General features: G+C 44.8%; 1 protein-coding gene across 6 annotated transcripts; it reads right to left on the bottom strand.

The window, feature by feature from the left end:
* Positions 1 to 228: 228 nt before the first annotated feature.
* On the bottom strand, positions 229 to 25,291 carry ZBTB2 (zinc finger and BTB domain containing 2). Of its 6 annotated transcripts, XM_057527806.1 has the most exons (4): positions 25,155 to 25,278; positions 14,536 to 14,653; positions 10,021 to 10,205; positions 229 to 3,005 (listed from the first exon to the last, which is right to left on the bottom strand). In XM_057527806.1, exons 3-4 carry the CDS (start codon positions 10,191 to 10,193, stop codon positions 1,634 to 1,636), a joined length of 1,545 nt encoding a protein of 514 aa, XP_057383789.1. In that variant the 5' UTR covers positions 10,194 to 10,205; positions 14,536 to 14,653; positions 25,155 to 25,278; the 3' UTR covers positions 229 to 1,633. The 6 variants fall into 6 exon arrangements, with proteins under 6 accessions (XP_057383789.1, XP_057383786.1, XP_057383790.1 ...); XM_057527803.1 differs by lacking the exon at positions 14,536 to 14,653 and having other exon boundaries at positions 25,155 to 25,291; XM_057527807.1 differs by lacking the exons at positions 14,536 to 14,653; positions 25,155 to 25,278 and adding an exon at positions 24,990 to 25,026.

The raw sequence follows: 25,291 nt of genomic DNA, 5'->3' as shown, positions 1-25,291 counted from the left end.
ATCTTCTTATGTTGTTGACTCGTTTGATTCTCACAATCTTACGATCCAATGCAGTTATTGTCTTCATTTTACAAATAGAGACAGTACCACTCAGGGTAGGGGAATCGCCCAAAGTTCAACAGATAGAGAGAGGAGACACAGCAAGAAATGGACTCTTGGGGCAATGCTCTCTACTTGGCCTTCCTGCATCTTTTTGGGTAGACAAAGTAATGCATAGATGAAATCATGTACCCATTTAGTCAAATGTTTATTCAATGAAAGTATGTATAAAAACTTACAAATCTGAGAACTCAACTATACATGAAATAGGATGACGGGATATTCAGTTTTTAACATATACGTACAGCACAGTTATTAACTGTTCTTCCCTTTCCCCTTCGGTCCTTATTTCTGGCTCCTGTTTTATCCTGTGAGACCATTCTGTTACTGGCCTAAAGGAAGATTAATGGACAACTTTTACTGCTTTCAGGCCAATGGAGGAAATTTCACTGTTTAAAAAAAAAAAATTGGAGACTAAACATCAAAATTAAGTTTTTTCCCAAACAGCAATTAAGTGTTTTGTCCTGATTTCTCTTTGCCAGTTTTGATGCTTCAATGAATGTTGCCAGTAAACTATTAGCATTAACATTTAAAGTCATTAAAGTTGCTACATCTGCTCACAAGTTTCCCTGTAAGATGCATATTCCTGTATCCTTTTTCCCACATACACACACTGATTTAAAAGCAGCTGACTGGTGCTAAAAACAAATTTTACCACTGGCAACTGCTATAATGGCATGTTGTTTTCTATTCAGAAAGACAATGTATAGAACAGTACTTTCAAATCTGATTTTTAAAACAACTGACAAATTTGTCAGAAACTAAAACACAGTACTTTGTTGTTGTTCAACTTTGAAAGAAGCCAGCAATTAGATAAGGCATTTGCATTAATTCACCTGTTTACATCAAGTATCCACACATTTTCTCTTCCAAACACACAAACTCACAGCTTGTCATGTTTTATCCAAAAATTAAGATTGCCATCACATTATTACTTTTTCTCTTTTGTGTTTTGTTCAAGTAGATTTCTTAACTAATAATTTTTCTCAACTGGACATAATCTCAAAGGATGCATTCTGAAATAAGACATCTCGAGGATAAATACTAAGAACGTTTTCTTGGATTTAAAGTTTCCCCACACCTCTAGACTTTGCATAGTACAGAGCCCCACTGTATCTCTAAGAAGCATGCTGTATTTTCAGACATTGTCTTTCTGAGAAGGAAGGCTTATTACCCAGGGAAAGTCATAATTTTAGCTTACCAAATTGCATTCGAGTTGTTTTGTTTTGTTATACACCCTGCATTAGTTGCAAGTATGCTTTTAAATCATCGAAAACTTCTCGAAGTCTATTTGAGCTTATAAGTACTACTGACCATTATCTTTCCAATATCCCCTGAATTAAAGTAAATACGTTCCAGGTTTATAATGCACAAAGCCTTTACGGAGGAGGGGCTGGGGACGGGGCAGGGGGAGGGGAGGGAGGGGCTGGGACCTGTTTGTGTCATGCCATGGAGAACAAGAGTTCTGAATTGGGGGAAGGGAAGGCAGATAGTCTTTGTAAAAATGACAGGTTTTTAAAAAGATAAGTAACATTCAGTCTAACAACACTGTTTCCTGTTCCTTTTTGATGGAGGCTAGCACTGGGTGGTCAGACTCCGTCACTTCAGAGTCCCCACTGCCCAGGAGAATGGACCGCCCTTCGTCTAGGGCGAAAACGTCCGAGTTCTGGTTTTGGCATGAATGTTTAACAACCTCGTTGGGAGTTGAGAACGTTTTGTCACACAAGTTGCACTTGTAGGGTTTGTTCGTCTGTACCAACATGTTGTCCATCTGACTGCCTTCCTCGAAGGTGCAGAGCTCCAGAGTCTGTTTGTCCACCATGGTGTACGTGTCGATGCTCTGGTTGAGGCACACGTGCCGGGCAGCCTGGTTGGCCCTGCAGAAGCTCTTGTCACAAGTGCTGCATTTGAAAGGCTTCCCGGTGTGTATGTACATGTGCTCCCTCCAGTGGCTTTTCTGGATGAACTTGCGGCCGCAGATCGTGCACTCGTACTTGCGCCTCTTGACCTCCCTCTCCTGGTCCGCCTGCTCCAGGTTGTCAATGTCCGCGATGTCTGAGGGCGGCGGCGTCTCCGAGTGCGGCTGCCCGTCGATTATGGGCGAATCCGAGATGTGCTGCAGCTCGCTGTCACTGATCATCCCCGCTTCAGGCACTTCCATGGCGTCTTTCCCGAGGTCCGCCGTGTTGCTGCAGAGAGACAGGGGCACGCGGCTCTCTCCGGGCTGGCTGGCTGTGAAGGGGACCCCCGTGTGAATCTGGAGGTGCTCCCGCAAACTGCTCCGGAGGGTGAAGCGCCGCCCACACAGGTGGCAGGCGTAGTACTTGGGGAAGCTTCCGTTCCTCTTCATGATGCTCGGCTTGACGTGGGCTATGGTGAGGGGCGCAGGCTGCTCGTCCGAGGAAGAGGCTTCCAGATTGGTCTCCTCCCCGGGGGGCGGGGGAGGAACAGGAGTGGAGACAAGGTCGGGCGACAGCGAGGTCTGCAGCGGGTCCGAGGGGGTCATGTGGGTCCGATTCACCTGGGTCAGATTCGAGGGCAGCTGGGAGAGCTGGGAGGCCTCAGGCACCTGCTCCTGGCTCATCCTGGACGTCTGTGGCCGCGGCTCTCGGCCAAGTTTTTCCGGCGCTGAAGCAATCTTGGTGGCTTGTCTCAACTGATGATCTGCGATCTGAATGCCATACAAGGAAGAAGCCAGCGGAAAAACCTGGTCAGGATGAGAAAAGGCTCCTTGACTGGCCAGGCTGGCCTCCTGGATCAGCGGGTAAGCGTGGAGAAACTTGATCCCCTGCTCTAACCGCACCGGGTCAATCAGCTGAGGCGCCATCTTCCCTGTGTACATCAGATGCAGGAGGTAGCTGAAGATGTCGGGCTGGATGTCAGTGGGTTTCAAACGGACACACTCACTGAAAGAGACAAGTAAAAAACAAGTCTGTGAGTGAATGTCAATTCATGACTCAAATGATAACATAAAGCCTGGGGGAAAAACCCGGTACTTATAAAGGCAAATGAAACAAGAACATCTCACGTATATCTTACTGTTCGTTTCATGAACTAGAATACTGGAACCTATATAATTTAACTCTAATCCTATTAAGAACAGAGAGAAATACAATAAAGATATTTCAAAGGACCGAGGAAAATTCATGTTAAACAAATGTGGTATCTTAACTCATAGACTTTTTTTTTTAATTTTTTTAAATTTATTTATGCTTGCATTGGGTCTTCGTTGCTGCGCGCGGGCTTTTTTCTAGGCTCCATGGCATGTGGGATCTTCCCGGACCAGGGATCGAACCTGTGACCCCTGAATTAGCAGGTGGACTCCCAACCACTGCGCCACCAGGGAAGCCCTTAACTCATAGACTCTTGAAGCAGTTTTTCTCCTAGTAATCTATGTAAAATTATATCATGTATAAAAAACTTCGTGTTTTATGGAGAGGATCCATTGCTTTCTATCTGAGAGTGGCCTGTGACCCACTAGACGGTTAAGAACCACTGACCTGCAGATCTTTTAGCTAAATGTCTAGGACTCTGTATTGATCCAAGGCCGTCCAGAGCTCAGCAGATCTTTCAAGGTAAGAGTCAAACAATATAACAAGGGGGAGCTGGACTAGTGCCTAAGAGCAAGACAACAAAAGCGAGAAAACAGAAAACCTCATTCTACCCCTGCTCTGCAACCCTCTGTTCTCTCCAGCATGAGGATGGAGTGCTGTAGAGCTGGGAAGAACAGGAAAGGCAAACCACGTTCTAGCTCAAATGGAGTCAGATCACTGCCCCAGCACTGCTAGATTGCATGAAAAGCAGCTCTGGGACAACCCAGTTCCTTATCAAATGTAATCATCCTCATCATTAGAACTGTAGCTGGGGGCTTCCCTGGTGGCGCAGTGGTTGAGAATCTGCCTGCTAATGCAGGGGACACGGGTTCGAGCCCTGGTCTGGGAAGATCCCACATGCCACGGAGCAGCTGGGCCCGTGAGCCACAATTGCTGAGCCTGCGCGTCTGGAGCCTGTGCCCCGCGACGGGAGGGGCCGCGATAGAGAAAGGCCCGCGCACCGCGATGAAGAGCGGTCCCCGCACCGCGATGAAGAGTGGCCCCCGCTTGCCGCAACTGGAGAAAGCCCTCGCACGAACCGAAGACCCAACACAGCCAAAAATAAAAAAATAAATAAATAAATAAATAAATAAATAAGAAAATCCTTAAAAAAAAAAAAAAAAAAAGAACTGTAGCTGGGATTTTTTTTTTTAATTGTTTCTAATATTCTCCAGTTATCTTTTAAAAAATTAATTAATAATTATTTATTGGCTGCTTTGGGTCTTCATTGCTGCACGTGGGCTTTCTCTAGTTGCGGTGCACGGGCTTCTCGTTGCGGTGGCTTCTCTTGTTGTGGAGCACGGGCCCTAGGTGCGTGGGCTTCAGTAGTTGCAGCACATGGGCTCAACAGTTGTGGCTCGCAGGCTCTAGAGCGCAGGCTCAGTATTTGTGGCGCACGGGCTTAGTTGCTCCACGACACATGGGATCTTCCCGGACCTGGGATCAAACCTGTGTCCCCTGCATCGGCAGGCGGATTCTTAACAACTGCGCCACCAGGGAAGTCCCTGCAGCTGGAATTTATAGGCATTTTCTCATTTAATTGACATTAATTCTCATTTTACAGATAAGGAGTTAAGGTTCAAAGGGATTTATACCTTGCTCAATATCAGAGTTAGTAAGCAATGGAATTGGGATTTAAATTTGAGTCTAACTCCTAAGCCAAAGAACCAAGATTCTTTGGAGCCTTAAGACAACCCTGTGTAGTAGATGAGGCAGATCTGATTATTCCCATCTGACAGACATGGAAGCTGAGGTCCCCCAAAGTTAAATGATTTATCTGAGGTACCTAAAGCAGTTGTGGCAAAATTGATTTTCTAACTTTTAGACTTTAGTGTTTGTATCATCCCAGAAACAGCATTCTGATTCAAGCAGCAATAATAAAAAGGTCCCAAGAACTCTCCCTGGGCCATTAGGGAAACCCTAATGCATCATTATAAATCAGTGAGATGTATATCTACATATTATGAGGTATGTGTGCTATCACACACTGAGTGAATATATTCTATAGACGGTGAATTTTTTTTAAACGTATTTTTAAAAAAAAATTTATTTATTTAATTTATTTTTGGCTGTGTTGGGTCTTTGTTGCTGTGCGTGGGCTTTCTCTAATTGCGGCGAGCGGGGGCTACTCTTCGTTGCGGTGCGTGGGCTTCTCATTGCAGTGGCTTCTCTTTTTGCGGAGCACGGGCTCTAGGCACCCGGGCTTCAGGAGTTGTAGCATGAGGGCTCAGTAGTTGTGGCTCGCGGGCTCTAGAGCGCAGGCTCAGTAGTTGTGGCGCACGGGCTTAGTTGCTCCACGGCATGTGGGATCTTCCCAGACCAGGGCTCGAACCGGTGTCCCCTGCCTTGGCAGGCACATTCTTAACCACTGCGCCACCAGGGAAGCCCGACAGGGCATTTTTTAACTTTAACGACACCTTCCTTGAATGCCTTTAGAATTTATAATCATTTTTGATTATACCACTTATTACTATTATGATTTACTATTACTATTAAGCTATTTATCTTATTAACAAATATTTTCCAATATGCTAAAATAGTATCGGTATATTCTGCTCTTCTAAATTTAATATTTTATTCTGTTAAAAAAAGGGGGGAAAGTGACTTTAATAGCAATTTGTGACAAAACAGATTTGAATAATTACTGCATCGCTATCAATGTGTGTATATTTCAAGATGACTGCATACAAATAATCATGTGGAAAATGTTTGACTATAAAGTATGGAAGCCAAAGAATAAAGATCAAGCCTAAAAACCAGTACCCCTTTGACAGTATAAAGAGGAAAAGTTTATGTCACTCTGTTTTTAAAAAAGACACACAGATCATTCATGTCTTTATTGGGAGTCTTTTTATAGTCCTTTAAGTTATTTATATTCCTTTACATAGGAATGCAAATGCAGGTGGTCCTCCCTTTAAGCACAAGGTAAGTGCCAACAATATTATGTGTATACTAGAACATATTTAGATGCTTTAGGGAAATTCAATATTCAAAATAAAGCTGCAGGGATTAGGTGTGGTGAGGAATACTTTCATAATGTAAGCAATCAACTCCAGATTGAAGACTTAACTAGTGGGGATCTTTCCAGGGCCAGGCAAAGGCCCAATGAACCCGGAAGCCACAGGCCTTCAGAGATGCAAATCACCCCCAGGAGACTATAGGGCACCTTTTGTTTTGTGGGATGGAATGTTCCTCCAGGCAGGAGGAGGGGAGAGCGAGCCCCTCTGCCCCCAGGGCAAAGAAGAGGGAGGGCAGAAATCCAAAGCAGGGCTATATTTTTCAGCATCCATGAGAGGTAAATACAAAGCAGGGCCCCTTTCCAGAAAAACTTTGTTGTAAGTTTTATAATTTCCCCTTATTTGTTATTGTATAGGTTGTCCTCTGTCTACCGACTGTGAAGGGAGGTGACTGGACAGTAAATCTCTCAAATTTTAAAGAACTTCATGCAGTTTCTGATGGCAAAGAAGGGATGGGCTGGGGAGGCCGGGTCCACACTTCAGCCAGGCTTAGAGGGAGAAGGAAGGACTCCAGGGGCTGCAGAGCTGGTGAGGAGCCCCCAGGGAGAGGAAAGCGGCGTGTCCCTGGGGTTTACTACAAGTGCCCAGGGCTCTGGGAGGTTTCCAGACACCAATATATCCTGATTTGTTCATTTTTTTTTCTTTTCTTAAAGCAGAAGCACATAGACACACTCAAGACACTTCAGAAGTTATTTTAAAAAGCTCCTTAGGGCTTCCCTGGTGGTGCAGTGGTTGGGAGTCCATCTGCCAATGCAGGGCACACGGGTTTGAGCCCTGGTCCGGGAGGGTCTCGCATGCTGCGGAGCAACTGGGCCCGTGAGCCACAACTACTGAGCCTGCGTTCTAGAGCCCGCGCGCCTGGAGCCTGTGCTCTGCAGCAGGAGAGGCCACTGCAAGGAGAGGCCCGCGCACCGCAGCAAGGAGTGGCCACCCGCTCGCCGCAGCTGGAGAGAGCCCGTGTGCAGCAACGAAGACCCAATGCAGCCAAAAAAAAAAAAAAAAAAAAAGTTAGCAACCAATTAAAAAAAACCCAAAAAACTCCTTATGTCACGTTCCAGCCATTGCTGTCCTTGACGGCTCTCCCTCCCAGTCAGCCAGACCTCCTGTCGATTTGCTTAAGCTCGCTCTGGGCCACTCTGGTCATTTCCAAGTGCTCTGGGAAGGACACAGCTCTCTACAATATGCCTACACCTAAGTGGTTTGATTTGCAGATGTCTGTTTGACGTAACACTTTTATGGATGAAAAACATAGTTTTAGCACAGCTACAAGCCCTTCCTGTAAACTTTCACAGTCATTTACATTTTCAATCTTTCCTTCACTAGACCCCTCAAGTAAAGGTTGGGCTTAAAGAACTCTGAAAATAAGGATTTTAAAATAATGTTAGATGTTGCCAGAGGTTGTACTTAGCAAGGCCTGTCTCTCTTTTATTTTTGAGAGCTCCAAGTCTGCAGTGCTACATGATTTAAAACTTTCACTTAGAGTAGTGTCCATGAGACAGAGACATCTAGTGGTAACTGCAGACATAAAACACTCTCTTAAGTGTGAAAAAACTGTATTCTTGGTCTATCCCTACAGTAGCCAGCAGTTAAAAGCATGGCTCCGGTCTTCGCGCAGTATTCTCCTCTCACCAGAGGTGGTCAAGGCCTCAGGCAGCCCAAATGGCATGTGCCAGCTCTGGGGCAATAGCACACTGTTGCTCAAACTTGGGGCTCCTCTCTGCACCAATATCACATTCCTTTGTTAGAAAGGTACTTGCTTACTGTTCTACACTTAAGTTTCCTGCATCTATTTAAAACTCATTACATTATATTCTTTTATTCCTCAAAATGAAAACCTGTCCCTTTGCAAGAGAATTTAATTCATTGTGTAGAGACTTGCAGTGCCTATTAGCTGCGATGTCTCTGACAATGAAGGAAACAGGAGCGTCCTTAGTGTCCCAAGATAAAGCAAGCTCCGCCTGCCGTTAATCCTACTAATCACCCATTCTGCTCCTCTAGACATTTGTCAAGTGGCTATTATGTACAAATCCCCGAACTACAGGCTGCAAATGTTCAAAAACATTTGTAAAACCCAGTCTCTGCCCTCAAGCATCTTACAAATGAGGAGGGGCGGTAAGTACGCAAATAACAACAACAAAGGGAAAATATGTTGCTCTTACAAAATGGCATAAATAAAGTGCTATGCAACGTGAGAGAGGAACAGACTGCTTTTGATCATTTCGGCTCACTTGATTGTTGGGGGGCGGGGGTCACGGAAGAGGTGATGTGTAAACTAGGACTCAGGGAGTGGGCAGAAGGCCAGCAAAGTGTGGTCCAGGTGGGCGTGCGGTCGGAGACGGGCTGGAAGGAGGTCAGGCTTCATGCCTGCAGGGCCTTGAAAGACAGAATGAGGAATCTGTGTGCTATTTTGATGTGTGATGGGTGCCCTCTAGGTTTCCAATCAAAGGAGTAACACAATCTGGTAGGTTTCGGATCAAAGGCACCCTCCAATCAAAGCAATGCTTAGGAATATTAATCTGACAGTAACGTGGGAAATGATTAGAAAATGGAAGTGAGAAGGGAAGGAAAGAACTAATGTGAGAGGTAATTATGAAGAAAACATGATTTGGGCACCGATAGGATACGATTTTAGAGAGATTTTTAGTATGGCTTACTTGAAGATAAAAAAATAGGGAAGTCAGAAGGGACTTCAGGGAGGACTTAATTCAGTTTTAGACATGCAAAATGAGGTAAAAGAGGATATTCAATTCTAGATGTCCAGCAGGCAGCCTGTGGCCTTGGGAAATAGAGTTCTGGAGACAGAGAAAGATCAAGCCCAGAGCTGTCAACTGGTTTCCAGCAGAGGCAAGATCCAGGAAAAGATGAGCGCCCATCAGGAGAGGCAGAGAGAAAGCAGCGTGGAGACCCAACTCACCAAAAGTGCAGGAGGCGCCTGTGGAGAAGGCAGAAAAACAAGGGGGATTCAGAGTCATTAAAATGCAGGTGGCAACCCTTAAGAAGGAAGAAAACAGTCGCAAATGCTGCAGAGGACAAGGATGACAGAGGCTGGGAGGGGCGGTGATTCTGATGAAGAGGTGACCTTGGAAAAATGATGTCAGTGGAGCGATGGGTGGAAACCACAGTGCCAACGGAGAGGAAGAGTGTGGGATGAGGAGAGGAGAAGCGAGGTCATAGGTCATCCTTTGTAGAACTTCCACAGTGAAACAAAGGAAAAGCAGCACCATCACTCAGGTAGACAGCGGTGTCGTGGAAGGGCTGAGCCTTCACAGGCTTGGGGATGGCAATGGGGGTACAAGTATAAAATGAAAAGTACAGAATAAACACTACAGGGTAGGATCTGGGAGCATAAGGGCAGGAGGAAGATTGTTTTCCTTAGACAACCAGGGGCCCTTTTCTCCAAGACAGAGAGATGGGAAGCAAAAAACTGTGCAAAGATAAGGAGATTGAGACATTTTAAGAGAGAAAAGAAGGAGATTGTGGGGATTCATGCCGCCAAGCTTCTCATTAGAAGACAAGGATAAATACTCAAAGTCTGGGGCAGGGAGACCCGGGACGGGGCCGGAGGAGTGAGAGGAAGCTGCCTTCGTAGCGGACCCGATCCTGCCGATCCTGACCGCGTAGGTGACCCCCAGCGTGGCTACTCGGAGCTGGAGGGGCTGCTTGGGGCAGCTGAGGTCATGAGGGGCTGGGAGCCTAGGGACAGGCAGCGGGACCCACGGTCCTGATGAGGGCCCAGAGCACGTTCAGTGGGGAAGAGGGCCACGGAGTTCAGAGTCTACAGTCATTAGATTGTTATCAACCACGTTAGTTACCTGGTCTGATGGACAAACAACATCTTAAAGTAATTGGAGAATGAAGCAAGAACTGATTTGTGTGCCTTGAAGTACACATCGCCGATGGCAACCGTGCAGTCACACAGGAAACCAAACTCTCGCTGAGCGTTTAACTGTTGCAGAAGAATAAGTCCATGGTTGGCCAAATCCATTTTTTAAAAAATCTGCAAAGCAAACAATTTTGTTTTAAGAAAGATGATTCACAAATAAGTAGTGTCTTCATAGTCACCAATAGTAATGGTCATGGCTAATATGTCAGGCACTGCTAGAAACGTTACATAAATTCACTCAGTCTTCACAACAGCCCTGTGAAGTAGTTCTGTTGTTACTCCCATTTTACAGATGATGAAATTTATGGTGAATTTGGGGACTGCATGCTTTGCCCAAGTTTATACAGATGGTAAGTGGAGGAACCACGAAATGGACCTGAGCAGTCAGCCCGCCAGACAGCAAACATTCCTGGATCTTTTGTCTTTGAGTTTAAGATTCCAAACGCAAACTCTAATGATCCATCAGAAGTTGTCAAACCTTCCAGAGAGAGAAGTAAATTAAGGTGCTGGGGTGTGGCCATAGCAGGGCAGGGCCAAGATCTCACCAAGTCTGGACAATCCTCCAGCTCCTGCCGTGTGGACAGGGCTGCCGCTGGCAGGGCTATAATAACCCCGCATGGTTACTCCTCAAGGGTGAGGGCTCAGGACGGGTACTCTTCCCCATCTTTTGTGGAGGAGGAAATGGGCTTCGAGAGGTGCAAGGAGTTAGCCTGGCCCATCTGGCCAGAAGGTGGGGGTCATCAAAATTTAAATCTGAATGTTCTGACTCCCAGGTTCTAACCTCTTTATTCCTCATACTTCACTCCAGCAAACCACGTGGCCTCCATCTATTTGTAGTAGGGGAACTGCCTCTGGGGGAGCCGGTGTATCAAATCAGTAAACTCCTGATGTGCTCCTTCCCACAGGCAAACAGCATTTATAAAAGCCCAGCACACAAACATCAACATTATACTTAACAGTATACTTAATGGGGAGAAAGAGCGAATGCTTTCTCCTTAAGATTGAGAACATCGCAAGGATGTCCATTCTCACTATTCAATATAGTACTGGATATTCTAGTTAGAGCAATAAAGCAAGAAAGGAAATAAAAGTCATACTGACAGGAAAGGAAGAAATAAAACTGTCCCTATTTGTGGACGACATGACTTTTATATACATAGAAAATCCCAAGGTATCTACAAAACCTCCTGGAATTATTAAGTGACTTTGGCCATGCCATAGGATACAAGATAAACATATAAAAACCAATTGTAGGGCTTCCATGGTGGTGCAGTGGTTAAGACTCCACCTGCCAACGCAGGGGACACAGGTTCGACCCCTGGTCCGGGAAGATCCCACATGCTGTGCAGCAACAAAGACCCAACGCAGCCAAAAATAAACAAACAAACAAACAAACAAATGCAATCATAATTCTACATACTAACACTGAACACATGCACACTGAAATTAGAAATATATCATTTATAATCACAAAAAAAAGAAATACACAGATGTAAATCTAACAAAACACGTATAGGACTTGTATGCTGAAAACTACAAAATGCTGATGAAAGAAATCAAAGAAGACCTAAATAAATGAAGAGACATACTGTATTTATGTTTAGGAACACATAATATAAATCAATTTTTTCCAAATTGATATATGGGTTTGATATAATTCTTTTCAAAATCCCAGCAAGATTTTCTTTGTAGATACAGACGAGAATATTCTAAAATGTTTACGCAAAGGCAAAGAAACTAGCATAGCTAAAACAGTTCTTAAAAAGAGTAATAAAGTGGGAGGAATCAGTCTATCCAATTTCGAGATGTATTATATAGCTACAGTATTCAAGGCTGTATGGTACTGACAGAGGGATAAACACATAGATCAATGGAATAGAACAGAGAAACCCACATAAATATGTACAGTAGATTTTTGATTTTGGAGAAAGAACAATTTTCAACAAATGGTGCTGGATCAATTGGATTTCCATAGACAAAAAAAAAAAAAAAAAGGAAAAGGAAAAGGAAAAAAGAAAAGAAAAAGAACTTTGATCTCTAAGTCTCATATCTTATATAAAAATTAACTCAAAAATGCATCACAGACTTAAATGTAGAACAACAAAACTATACTTTTTGGGGAAAAAAAATGGGATAAAACCTTAGAGAATCTAGGATTCATCAAAAGTACAAACCATAAAAGGAGAAATTGATAAATTCTACTTCATAAAAATTAAAAACTTTTGTTCTGAGGAAGACCCTGGTAAGAGGATGAAAAGACAAGCTAAAAAGCAGGAGAAAAAAATGTGATAAAGGACTAGTCTCTAGACTATATAAAGAATTCTCAAAAGTCAACAGTACAAAAACAATCGGATTAGAAACCTAATGGGCAAAATACTTGAAGTGAGGATATGCAGATGGCAAACAAACACATGAAAAGACAGCTCAATAGCGCTTAGGGAAAAGCAGATTAAAACCACAATGAGATTCACCACATGCCTAGCAGGGTGGCCAAATATAAAAGAACAACAATCAAGTGCTGGCAAGGATGCGGAGAAATGGACTGCTCGTGCCATTGCTGGTGGGAAGGTAAAACGGTGCAGCCGCTCTGGAAAAGTTAGCAGTTTCTTTAAAAATTAAATATGTAACTACCATACTACCCAGCAATTGCACACATGGACGTTTATCCCAGAGAAATGAAAACTTAGGTTCACACAAAAATCTGCAGCTGTATATCCACAGCAGCTTTATTCCTCCGTTAAAAACCAGAAGTGACCCAGATGCTCTTCGATGGCTGAACAGTTAAACAACGTGGTATGCCCAAACCACAGGAAACTACTCAGCCTTAAGACGAAATGAACTACAGAAACAGGCAACAACCTGGGTGAATTATGTCCCCAAAGGTTACATACTGTATGATTCCATTTACATAACATTCTTGAAAATTACGGAAGTGGAGAACAGATTAGTGGTGGAGGGGCGAGGGGAGAGGAGGGCCATGATGCTTGGCTGTAGACGGGCAACAGGAGGGAGCCCTGAGGTGACAGAAATGTTCTGCAGCTCAGTGGTGTCAATGTCAATACCCTGTTGTGATGGAGCAGAATTCTGCAAGATGTTTCCATTAGAGGAAACTGGGTGAAGGGTACATGAGATCTTTCTGTATTATTTCTTGTGACTGCACGTAAATCTACAGCTATCTCAAAATAAAAAGTTAAAAAGGAAAGGCCCATCACACATTAATTAATTCGATTAAAAATGGATAACCACGGTGCTTAACTTCAGAATCAGGGAAGCGACTGTGGAGAAAGCATTACCAGTAAGCTTAAAAACAAAAATAGAAACAGAAACACATCGATTCTTACTCAGCTGGTGCTCAACTCCACACCCTCTTTCCTGTTCTAGGGTTAGGGTTAGGTTCTAGGGATGATATGGCAGATTCAGAAATTGACAAGTGCGCCCTAAAATAAATGAACAAAGTGGAATGATACTTTAAGAGGCTGATCCGGTCACAAAGCAAGACTCCAGAATGTCAAGTATCGTGTTTTCTACCAAGAGCTCTATCCAAGCATGAGAGGCAGGAGAGCCATCCCTGTTTGCAGGAGTTTGAGCGTGAAGAGACCTGGGCTGTAGTCTTGCTTGCAGGTGAACGTCAGTGGCGTGGATCGGGAACTTAGTTCCCCAGTGTTTTCTGCGTATGTCAGAGAAGGCGAAAGCATGAAGATCAGGAAGAAGAGACAGGGACATTGCCAGGTGGCAAAGTAACTGGGATGACTAAGAAACATCGCTCTCATCTGACCTCCACCAGGATATAACTTTAGAAACTTGCCTTCAAGGCTGTTCTCTGAAAAGTGCCAGAACACTTCCTTTCCCATCTTACTAACTTGCCTTTCTCTACAGAAAGTATAATACCTTTCAGAACAACCTGGGCTGAGCTGCTTTATTGTGCTCTCTGACTCCGATAGTGAACATCTACACGGTCAGGCAGCTTCAAGGTGTCACTTTCGCTGACAAGTACAGTAATGCATCACTGTTTATCTCTTGATGGTAATGACAAGTGGCTATTGTCTATGGAGTGTTTACTATTAACCAATCATTTCTATATGTCATTCATTTACTTTCACACTAACTTGAGCTATTTGATGTCTTGCTAACCACATTTTACAAACGAGGAATCAGGCTTAGAGAAGTCAGGTAGCTTGCCCAAGATTATAGAATCCCTAAGAACAAGAAGTAGGATTTAAACTGGGGTTCATTTGATTTTTTGGAACACACTACATACAAGTATGTCTGTTTAAAACTAATAGGGGATTTTTTACGGCTACTTTAAAGTGTATATACTTGTTATAAGAGATTCAAATATTATGGACACACCATAGTGTCCATCCACCCCACCCACTTCCCCACACTCTGGCCAACACTGGGTATTATCACTTTTTAAAGAATCTTTGCCAATATCACTTTTTACCTTCTATGCATTTAATGATGAATTGAAGTATATTTTTATGTCCTCTTGCTTCTCTTCATGAGCTCTGCCCATTTTCTATCAGGTTATTTGTTCTTTTTTCTTGTCAATCTGTAAAACCCTTTGTATATAAAGAAAACGAGCCCTTTGTTACATATGTTGCTAATATTTTTCTCTCTTTTGTTTTAGAGAGATTTTTGACATATAAAATTTTCATCAAATTTATCAGTATTTTATAAGACGATTTTGAGGTTTGGGGTTTTTACATGAACGGATATATATCATCTCTTCGAATTAGCAAAATGTATGTATGGCTCCTCCCTCGGTCCATAAACGGACTAACGTGAGTATCTTATTCAGATTATAAGAATAAAACTATGATAAAACTGCAAAATGTTTCTTTTTAAAGAGGGTCTACTATTTTAGGATCTATTTTAGGATCTCAATTTAGGGGCATCTAGAATAGGAAATGAACTGAATGTGTCTTTCAAATACAGAAGGCAGAACACATGTCCGGAGTCTGAGAAGTGGAAAAACCAAACGAAAGGAGAAACAAAGAAAATGTGTCATGTGTACATATTTCACACGGGGGGAAAATCCCATACAGATCAATTTTTAAAAATCTTCTTTACTCTAGAGACCAAAAAGCCTTTCTCAGTGGGAAAAAGAAAAACAACCCCCTAGATTCTCACATATATGAATGAACCTGAGAAAACAGGGTAAGAGGGTAGAGGGAGGAGTGGGTACCGGGCTTGGAGCATCTCAGGGAGCTCCTGCCCCACCCCCATCCAGCTGACAGTACTGCCCTTTTCCCAATCTTCTTTCCTGATCATGACCACCTTCATAATCATTTCCATGAGGCTTTACTTGCACAATGCTGCGTAGGCTGAGGATGCAGCATCTTCATGGGCTGGCTCTGTTCCAGGCTACCCCACCTTTGAGGAAATGGACATCTGCTCTTCCCACCGCCATCGACTGCTCACCCAACCACATTGCTCCTGCCCGCCAGCACTGAAATGGCCCTGCACTGCCCACCGAAGTCACTGATGGCCTCTTGCTCCCCAGCCCAATGGAAGAGTAGCTTATTCGACCTCTCTGGAGCATTTAATATCCTTCTTCCTGCTCCATAAATACTTGGGCCCTGCTTCCAGGCCACTGCACTTTGGTTTTCGTCTCACCTCTGGCTATTCTATTTTAATCCCCATCAAGATTCCTCTTTTGCTGATTCCTCTTTTGCTCCTCTGCCTTTGGTCCACAGCCCACTTCTCACTCTGCAGACTCTTCTGTGGTGATCTGGTCCACTCCCACTTGGCTGCCCCAAAGGAACCCTAAATTCAGTCTAGGCAAAACAACTCAGATCCCAAAAGGGACAATAAAAGCTATCGACACAAACCTGTTCCATCTGTATCCCCAGCTCAGTGCACGGCTCCATGAGCTACCCCTCGACCAAGCCAGGAACCCCGACTCCCCTTTCAGGCCTCTACCTCTCACTCCCCATATGCCACCCATGTGCCACCAATTTAAACTCTTTATCCCACCCCACGCCTTAACTCTACCTCCCTACTCATCTCCCCGCTTCCAGCTCTAGCCTCTCCAACCTATCCGTATGGAACAGCTAGAACCATCTCTTCAAGGGCAAATCTGATGTTACCATCCTGCTGAAAATCCTCCTGTTTCCCCACCGCCTTCAGGATGAAACCCAGATTCCTCAACATGGCTTACAGGTGACCTCACCGCTGCTCACTCTGCATTCCCTGCTCTAGTGCTAATCTAAACCATTGGTTTCCAGACTTCCGGACTGCCAAGACCTACTAAAAACAAACCAAGCAACCTTGAAACTGAGGGGCCAACAGAGTGTGCTCCCTCTTTATTTTGAAAGAAAAGACATAAAATATTTACATACCTGCTAGGAATGGAGGGCTTTTCAACATAAAAAGGTAGACAGGACATAATGTCAGAATATACTTCTAGAGGAAGGACAGTGGCACTATATTCAACATATGGAAAAAAATTTTTTTCTAATGCAAAAAAAATTACAACATAAAATTTTACTTTATGACATTAAGTTGTGCCTAATTGTTTTCTTGATACAAGACTCTCCGTTTGGTGGTCTTTACCAAGTGATCAACAAGTGTCTCGTTGTTCTGAAGTCCAAGCATGATCACAAATCCAGTTTATGTTGACAATAAGGAAGACAGAATGATGTATTTCACTCACTCGGGAAATTCTGGGTGAACTGAGATAATCTGCAGTTTTCTTTGCCCAGAAAAGGTCCTGAATGCCCAGGCCATTCCTGGGCTCCTAACAGAACATAACACTCACTGCTCAGGGGCCTCCCTCTCAAAGCTGAGCAGCTCAGCAACCTGATTTCTACTCACATGGTCAGGAGACGGGGCCTGTTTGAACTGGGCCTTGGAACTTCTGTGCAGGACCTTTGAACGTGCCACTTGCAGAGGGACTACCACTGACCGCCTGCCCCTCCCCCCCAGCTCTACTTGTCCTTTGCAAAATTTCCCTGACCTTCAAGACTGGAGGGTCTTCTTACCTCCAGAGCCTCTGTGAACCTGCCTGATGCTTCTGGAAAGCCAGCATTGAGTACTACTTATCATTTATTACTTTATCCCATGTGCCTAAGCATACTGTCTGAGGTTCAATATTTGTTAAATTAAAAACTACATGCTTAGAGAGGAGTGTCGATTTCCAATCATCAGTTGGCCCCTGACTAGTTGGGTGATTTGGGGGTAAAAGTTCAATTTCTGTTTTTCCTAGATTAACCCCAAAATTCTCATCAATTTAATGTGTGCTATATTTTGGAAGAATTTTTCAATTTTAAAATGTCACCTCGTGTTTCTTCATGCTAATAATTATGTTCTTAATAGTGCTTTATAGTTTATAATAACCCTTCACACACATCATTTAATCCTGGTCAATACCATGGTATATTGCCTTCTTACTATTTATTTCATTATTATTTATAATAATAACCACAGCATTAATAATAAATGACCACTTATGTGTCAAGGATTAATTAGCCTTTTTCCAGAAGAAATTTAGACTTAGGGAAGTTAAGTAACTTGCCCACATGCAGAGCTAGCTCTTAAGAAGCAGATCTGGGAAGTGGTAATGCACATGATGAGAGCTTTCTAAGGTGCCAGGGACAGTGGATACAAGTATGAAGAATACACAGAGTTCAAGGGTATAATCAAATAAGTACACAGATTTCTAATAGCCAACTCTGATAAGAACTATCAAAGAAAAATATAAGGAACTATGAGGTCATAAAACTAGGGTCTAGGGGCTTCCCTGGTGGCGCAGTGGTTGGGAGTCCGCCTGCCGATGCAGGGGACACGGGTTCGAGCCCTGGTCCGGGAGGATCCCACATGCCGCGGGGCGGCTGGGCCCGTGAGCCACAACTACTGAGCCCATGAGCCACAACTACTGAAGCCCTCACGCCTGGAGCCCTTGCTCCACAACGGGAGAGGCCGCCGCAGTGAGAAGTCTGCGCACCGCAACAGAGTAGCCCCCGCTCGCCGCAATTAGAGAGAGCCTGCGCTCAGCAGCGGGGACCCAATGCAGCCAAAAATAAATAAAATAAATAAATTTAAAAAAAAAAAAACAAAAAAAAAAACTAGGGTCTAATTTGGGGATTGTGGGTCAGGAAAGGTGTTTGTGAAGAAATGCAAGTTAAGCAGATATTTAAAGAACGAGAAGAGTTAACTGGGCAAAGGTAGAGTATTCCAGGCCGAGGGATCGGCATTTGCAAAGGCCTTAAGACGGGAGGGAGCAAGATGCAACCGAGGAACTAAAAGAAGGTCAATGTGGCAGAAGGGCAAAGAGCCAGAGAAGAATGAGGCAGGTGAAGCTGAAGACTCAGGTTTTGTTAAGGATTCTGGTCCATATCTTAAGAGCAGTGAGGAGCTCCCAAAGGGGATTTGAAGAAAGGTGACATGACCAGATGTCTACGATGTAAATATCATTCTGAGCTGATCTACATGATCAGATGGCTGCAGCTGAAGGGCTAACCAAATAGGGGGTGGGGGCAAAGAGGTGGGCAAGGGGAGGTCTGTTAGAAGTGGTTGAGAGGCGAGGTCTTCCAGTGGTCTAGAAGAGAGATGACAGATCGGGTGGTGGTGATGAAGATGGAGATGGACAGAATTTGAAAAACAGAAGATAAAAAAATCAGCAGAACTGGTTGTTGGTGGATTCAACGGAGGAGGGTGGGGGAGATCAAGCTGTCCTAGGTAACCCCCAGATTTCTAACTTGTGTAACTGGATAGAGCATGGGGCTTCCCCCAGTGGAGGGAGCACAAGCAAAAACCCAGTTTTGTGGGGGAAGATCATGAGGTTAGGTCCAGACATGTTGGGATTGAGATGCTTTTGAGACATGCCAGGTAGGGCTGTAGGGTACTTGTCGGTAAGTAATGTTGGTCTGGAGCTCCTAAGTCTTGTCTGTAATTTATGTCAGAGAGTCTTTGGAGAAGCCAGGTGTGACCGACTCTAGAAGTCACATCCTTAAATCATTACATGATAGTTCAAAGAGGTTAAAACTGTAAACGAACAGGAGTCCACTGAATCCTGGTCTTCTGGGTGTAAATTTCACGCTCCTTCCACGACACTGCCTTGCTCTATAGGTCATTCCTGTAAGTTCTTACCAGTCGTAGTCACAGAGGGCCAACAACCTGACGTAAAACTGAAGACCTATCTATATAAAGCCCCCGCCCATTCAACGCTATAAATGGAACGTAAAAAAAAAAATCATTTGTCTTTCCTAAATCAGAATAGTGAGCAGACAGAAACTGAAGACAAGTACAGATAAAGAGGGGAGTCAATTCTTAAAAGTGAGATTTCACAGAATGCCTTTTTATGTACGTATATGTGTACAAAGTGGCTTTTTTCTTAAGTAAATTCAGAGACTGTAAGACATAATATGTTGAAATAAATTAAAAACACTTTCCAAAGCCAAATACAAATGATCATTTACATTATTTAATGCTTTGGGTTTTGTCTTCACCACTGTTATCACTCTGAAAATGGGATACTACCTAGATGTCGAGTGCTTTCAGCTGCCATCACACAGCACACGGTGGGCTGATCCTTAAGTAAATTACTCATCTTTTGGAGGAACAGCTGAATGGGACGAATGTAACCATATTATATTTTGACAACCCAAGTTTCTTCTTCACTTTTGGTATAAGAACAGGAGACCAAAACAGCTTTTGGGAATTGATGATTCACCTTTTAAAGATAATAGCCCTTCTAAGACACTAAATACCACTTAGATTACCCATTTCAAGGGCACTAAAAGGGTCCTCTGGAGTACTTGATTTTATTTAAGTGAAGCATAAATGAATATTGAAATGCACAGGACACCTCAGTAATAGAAAAAGCACTACCCACAAGTAAGATTGATTCTTTCAAGTAGTTTAGACCACTTACCAGGAGGAAAAAACTGCTTTTTCAATTAGTATTATTAATAATTAATATTTGAGGGCCTATAAAGTAAACTTGAATGAGGGTGGTTGTTTGAATTTTAATATATTTTAAAACCGTATTTCGAGGCTAGGAAATGTATTTAGTTGTGATGATAGGTTGACATATTTTTCTTAACATTTCTTTAGTCAATCCTCCCCATAGTAATTAGAAAAAGGAGGGACACACACTTACCAGTGGCACTTATTCTGACTTTGGAAAGCACTGCATTTGTAAAAGATTTCTTTTTAATTGTATTTTGCTTAAGTTGACATTAAAATTAGTTTTTAATTTCTGAGTGTAAGTTGAGGTCAGAAGAAGGCAGTTCAGGGATAGTTCAGATGTCAAGGAGAAGCAGGTCAGAGATTTATGGCTAATAAAGAGTTGATATTAAAGTGATAATTCGAAAGGTATTATGCTACAATCAACTTTAAGGAAACTTAGATGTGGATGTGACCACACAGCAAAATTTAAAACCTAATCTAATTTGCTTCTAATAACCCTCCAAAGTAGAGATTGCCTTCCTTTTTCATATGTTGTATGATGATTAGTAAAATTAATCTGAAGAAAACATAATCACCTATAGGTGTAGCTCCATGTATGCCAGAGAGGAGCTCCAAATATATTTTAACTCAAAGTCTTAACTGACTAATTCACTTCAATATTTTATTTCAGGGGTTCTCAAACTTTTTGGTATTAGGACCCCTTCACACTCTTTACAATTACTGATGATATCAAGAGCTTTTGTTTATAAGGAATATAACTATTGATATTTATATTAGAAATTAAAACTGAGAAATCTAAAAACATTTATTAGTTCAATTAGACATAGCAATAATAAGCCCGCTGCATGTTAAGATAAATAACACATTTTTGTGACAAAAAATTATATCTTCCAAAATAACAAAAAAAATAGTGAAGTGGTATCTTTTTATATTTTTACAAATCTCTTTGATAGAAGACAACTGGATTCTGCATTCACCCTGCTTCTCCATTTACTCTGTTGTAATGTCTGTTTTGGTTGAGTATTAAAGAAAATCTAGTCTCACCCACATACTCAGTTAAAAAAAAAAAAGAAAGCATTTTAATAGCCTTTTCAGGTAATTGTGGATATTCTTCTTTGATATTACACCAAAATTTGACAAGCGGTAGTTTCTTAAAGGTTAGTTGTGCGATCTAAAAGTTTTATACATCAATGAATGAAAATTTCCTGCTGTATTACAGTAAAATTCATTGCTGTCTCTTACACTCTGAATGGATCGTTTACCCATTCATGACTTTTAACACTGTCCATTGGTTATTTGGAAAACGTCAGCTCATTGAGTTATGCAGATCTCCCCAATGTTGACACATTTGGTCAACAGTGAAAAAGGCCAGTAACATCTTAGTATCATTATGAAAATAGCTTTGACCTTATGGAACCCTGAAAGGGTCCTGGGGATTCACAAGGGACCCTGGACCACACTTAGACAATCCCTGTTCAGAATCACTCTGGGGACATGGAGAATCTAAATGACTAGGTGGGGCATAGAAGAACATGTGTACGCTTTGAAATTGTTCTCACGTTATTTTGAAGTTCACCCCTGCTTCATGCAGAACTTAGGGGTGTACAATATTTAAAGAAACTGTACATGAAAGCCTCTTGTAAAGTAAGATTTGTTTGATAAGTACTTAACCAGATACAGTAAAGTGTTTTACAAATTCCTATCTTTGCACACTGAGCTTTCTTGATGTGAGAACGTCACATGATGCAAACCTCATGCATGTGAGCTGGGGAGTCTGCATTTGAGCATAAATACCAGCCTCAAACTTGGCCTTTGTACCGAAAATAAAAAAAAAGTCTTCACCGTCTTGGCCAGCCAACTCCTTGTAAGTGTTCTTTCTGTTGCTACGGACTGCATCAAGGGCATATCAGCACTGTAAAACACAACCTTATTTACTATGGATTCAAAGTAATATTTAATTATTTAAGTTTAATTTGCTAATAAATATTATAACCTACTTGAGTATAAAAAAGGTTAAGAAGTGTTCTTGACCTAATGCTTAGAATGTTAAATTTTTTTTTTCTTCAGGGGAAAAAAAAAATTCTCAATTCCCTTTTTGGTTTTCAGGGTCATGCTTTGTGACTCAAAGATCATAAGGAAGTAGGAAATACACCTTTTGTCAGGTGTATTTTGAAATTTGTGGTAAAGTCTCCAGCTGACCAGCAGTTCCTCCCTTACTGTGATGGCCTGGCGCTACACTACTTGCCCAAAGTCTCAAAGTTACTTCACAGAAAGGTGAGTGGGTCTAGGGATGAAGCAACAAGCCACAGGTAAGAAATGGTAGGAGAGTCTCCCAACTCCAAAGAAGCTGATCCCAAGCCAACGCCATAGGTCAGCCTTAGACATCTCCTTCACTTCCCACCTCTATGTTGGTGATTCTCAAGCTGGGGAAAAAGCATATCCCCTTACGCAGGGACATGTATCTTCTTGGAGGAACTGGGGTAAATGTAATTTTATATAATTTAATAAAATTTTTATATCACAAAAGTGCAGATTTTGGAGGATAGTGCAAAGTTCATATTAACCATTAAGATAAAAAAGAAACTGTCATAGCTTTTATTCTATGACCTAATACATCTAATGTTTATTCTCTGTTGCTGGAGTATTCCACTGGAAGAGTTGGCGGAGCACCGTTTATTTACGTCCTCTCTGAAGAGAAGCTTTCAAACTGGCAAGTAAGCAGCTGAACTGTGCAGCAAAGCTTTAGGGGTGGTTTATCTGCCATCCTGTAACAGGGCTCCTCCACTGTTGACTATCTGTGGCACTGATACCACTTCTTGCACTTTGAGATCTTGTGATGGTTTCAACACAGGTCAAGTCTTTGGCTAGAAAATAAACTTATACAAACCACACGTTTATTAAGTGAGAAATGCCCATTTACAGGAATGTATTATTAGTCGTAAACTTCCTTCTTCAAAATTACTTTTAACAGTTTGAAAATGCCCTGGACACACACTAAGATCACTTAGAATGCAAAATAAAAATTTCCTTTAACAATTAATTTTGGCTTGTAATAAATCAGAGAAATGAGGGTTTAAAATGTCTTAATTCTGATTTCCTAATAAAATCTCAGGCCCCTCAGACTAAAATGCTGGTGATACTTACACCCTGTTCCAGTGACCCATTAGGGGTCAACATAGAGTGCCGGTCCTAGGAAGGACTGGACAGCCTGTTTAAGGAAACCCAGAGCACCTTGGAATTCTGCTTGAGCCCGTGATTCCGATCTGTTGAATGCTTTATTTTACTAAAACAATAACCCATGAAAATGAATAGACCTGAGACTCACACGCCAAGGGGGCCCACTGTATGATGAAGAGCTAAGGAACACCGCAAACTGGGGGCGGGGCAACGAGCCTGGGTTATTTCCCTACGGCATAATTAGGAGTTCAGCAGTTGAAGTTCTCGCAGTAAACGGCGTAGCAATAACTAACTACATTATCACGCTGCCCAACCACTTTCTTGCCCGCTCTGCTACCCCTGCCTTCTTCTTTACTGCCCTCTTAATTCACTACCAGCTAAAAGGGACAAAAACCTCGCTTCCTAAGCATCTTTTGCATTACCACTTCTCTTTGCAGCCTTGTTTAAAAATGAATGGTTTGGGGGTTTCGCTACACCGAGAAAACGACTCCGGCCCCGGGAAGCAGCCTCCGCGCCCCAACCTCCCCTCCGCGGAGCCCTACCCGGCTGTGAGGGCCGCATCGGCCGGAAGCGCTGCTCGGAGGCCGGCCCCAAGGCCCAAGGCCAAGCAGCCAGCAACCACAGCGCAGCTCTGGGCTAGCCTCGGCCTTACCGGAGGCGTAGATAGCCCGTGGAGCGGAAGCTCGAGGCCGCCGCCCAGCGCGCCCACCCCCGCGGCACGGGCTGCAGCGGGCGGCCCAGGCAGCGCCCAAGGGGGCCCGCGTTCACACCCCCACCCCCTGCCAGAAAGCGTCTCAACGGCCGCCCACTCAGCCTAGTCCCACCAGCCTCGCCCCGCCCCGCCCCGCCCCGCCCCTAGGGCCGGGCGCCGGGCCGGGGGCGGGGCCGGGCGCCGCGCACCCCGGCCCCGCCCCCATCCCCGAGGGGCTGCGGGGAGAGGAGGAGCGACGCACTCGGGCCGCGCCGCACGCTCTCCGCTTCCTTCAGTCCCGCGTGCGCGCGCGCGCTCGCCCAAGTCCCGCGGAGTTTAACACAATGCCGACGCCTACGCCGTGCGCAACGCCCCGGCCGGCGCAACAGCTCCGGCGCCGGGGGCGGGGGAGGGGGGTTGGCCAGACAGGGCGAGGGGAAGAGCGCGCGCGAGAGCGGGAGACAGCGCGAGACCCGAGGAGGCCGGAAGCGCGCGTGCGCGCCCCCGCCCGCGAGCGGGGAGGCGGAGCCGCAGCAGTAGCGGCAGCAGCTGTAGGAGCCGCTGCAGCTGGGAGAAGCGCCAGAGAGGCCGGGCCTGCTCCGGTCGGACCGGATCCCTCCCCTCCCCCTCCCTCTCCGCTCCCCTCCCCCAAACCCACTTCCGCAGCTCGCAGCCTTGCCGCCGAAGAAGCAGCGGCGGTAGCAGCAGGAGGCGGCGGCGAGGCGATTACGGAAGGATTACGCACCTGACGGGCCGGCCTCTTGGGGCTCCAGCGCGGGACGCTCACCGGCCGCCGCCGCTCGGGACGCGCTTCGCGGTGGCGGCGGGAAGGGAGGGACCGGCGACGGGGAACGGAACGCGAATCGCCCCCCTCCCCTTTCTCCCTCCCTCCTCCGCTCCGCCGCCCGCCCTCTCGGCTTCCGTCCCCTCCCCCTCGCGCAAAGCCCCGGATGGAGCCGCCGCCGACTCGCCGCCGCCTGGCTCCGGGGGATGGTTTTGTCAGGCGGCCAGAGCCCCGGCGCCAGGCGCAGCCGCCCCCGCCCCTGCGGGGCGCCCATGCCCTCGCTTCCCAGAACCGGGTCCCCGTGTGGTCCGGGCCCTCCGCCTGCCTTCACCTGAAGCCCCGGGACTGGGGTCATTCGTCTTCTTTGTTGCCACCGTCGCTGCCGGAACCGTTTGCGAGCTCCGGTGGCCCCCGCCCCCCCTTCGCTTTCCCGGAGCCCGGACCGGGGGCGGCACGTGGGCACCGGCCCCGGGAGGCGGAGGCGGTGCGCGCTTACCTGTCGCCGGTGCTGCTGCGGCGGGGGGTGTGGAGGAGGCACCGCTGGGCAGCCTTGGCCGTGCTCTCCCCGCCGCCGCCGCCTCTGCCTCTCGCTGCTGCTGCTGCTGCTGCTGCTGCCGCCGCGGTCGGTGTCTC

Source organism: Balaenoptera acutorostrata, chromosome 14 (assembly GCF_949987535.1).
Source record: "Balaenoptera acutorostrata chromosome 14, mBalAcu1.1, whole genome shotgun sequence".
In the NCBI taxonomy this organism is placed as follows: Eukaryota; Metazoa; Chordata; class Mammalia; order Artiodactyla; family Balaenopteridae; genus Balaenoptera; species Balaenoptera acutorostrata.
Note: the sequence above shows the minus strand (reverse complement) of the source record. Positions and strands in the feature narration are given on the sequence as shown.

Bases quoted from the DNA above. Each gene is read 5' to 3' on its own strand.
- ZBTB2 (XM_057527803.1), bottom strand. From the start codon at position 10,193: ATGGATTTGGCCAACCATGGACTTATTCTTCTGCAACAGTTAAACGCT. The intron at 3,006-10,020 runs GTAACTAACGTG...TGTCTCTTTCAG, and splicing joins TTGTTTGTCCATCAGACCAG to TGAGTGTGTCCGTTTGAAAC.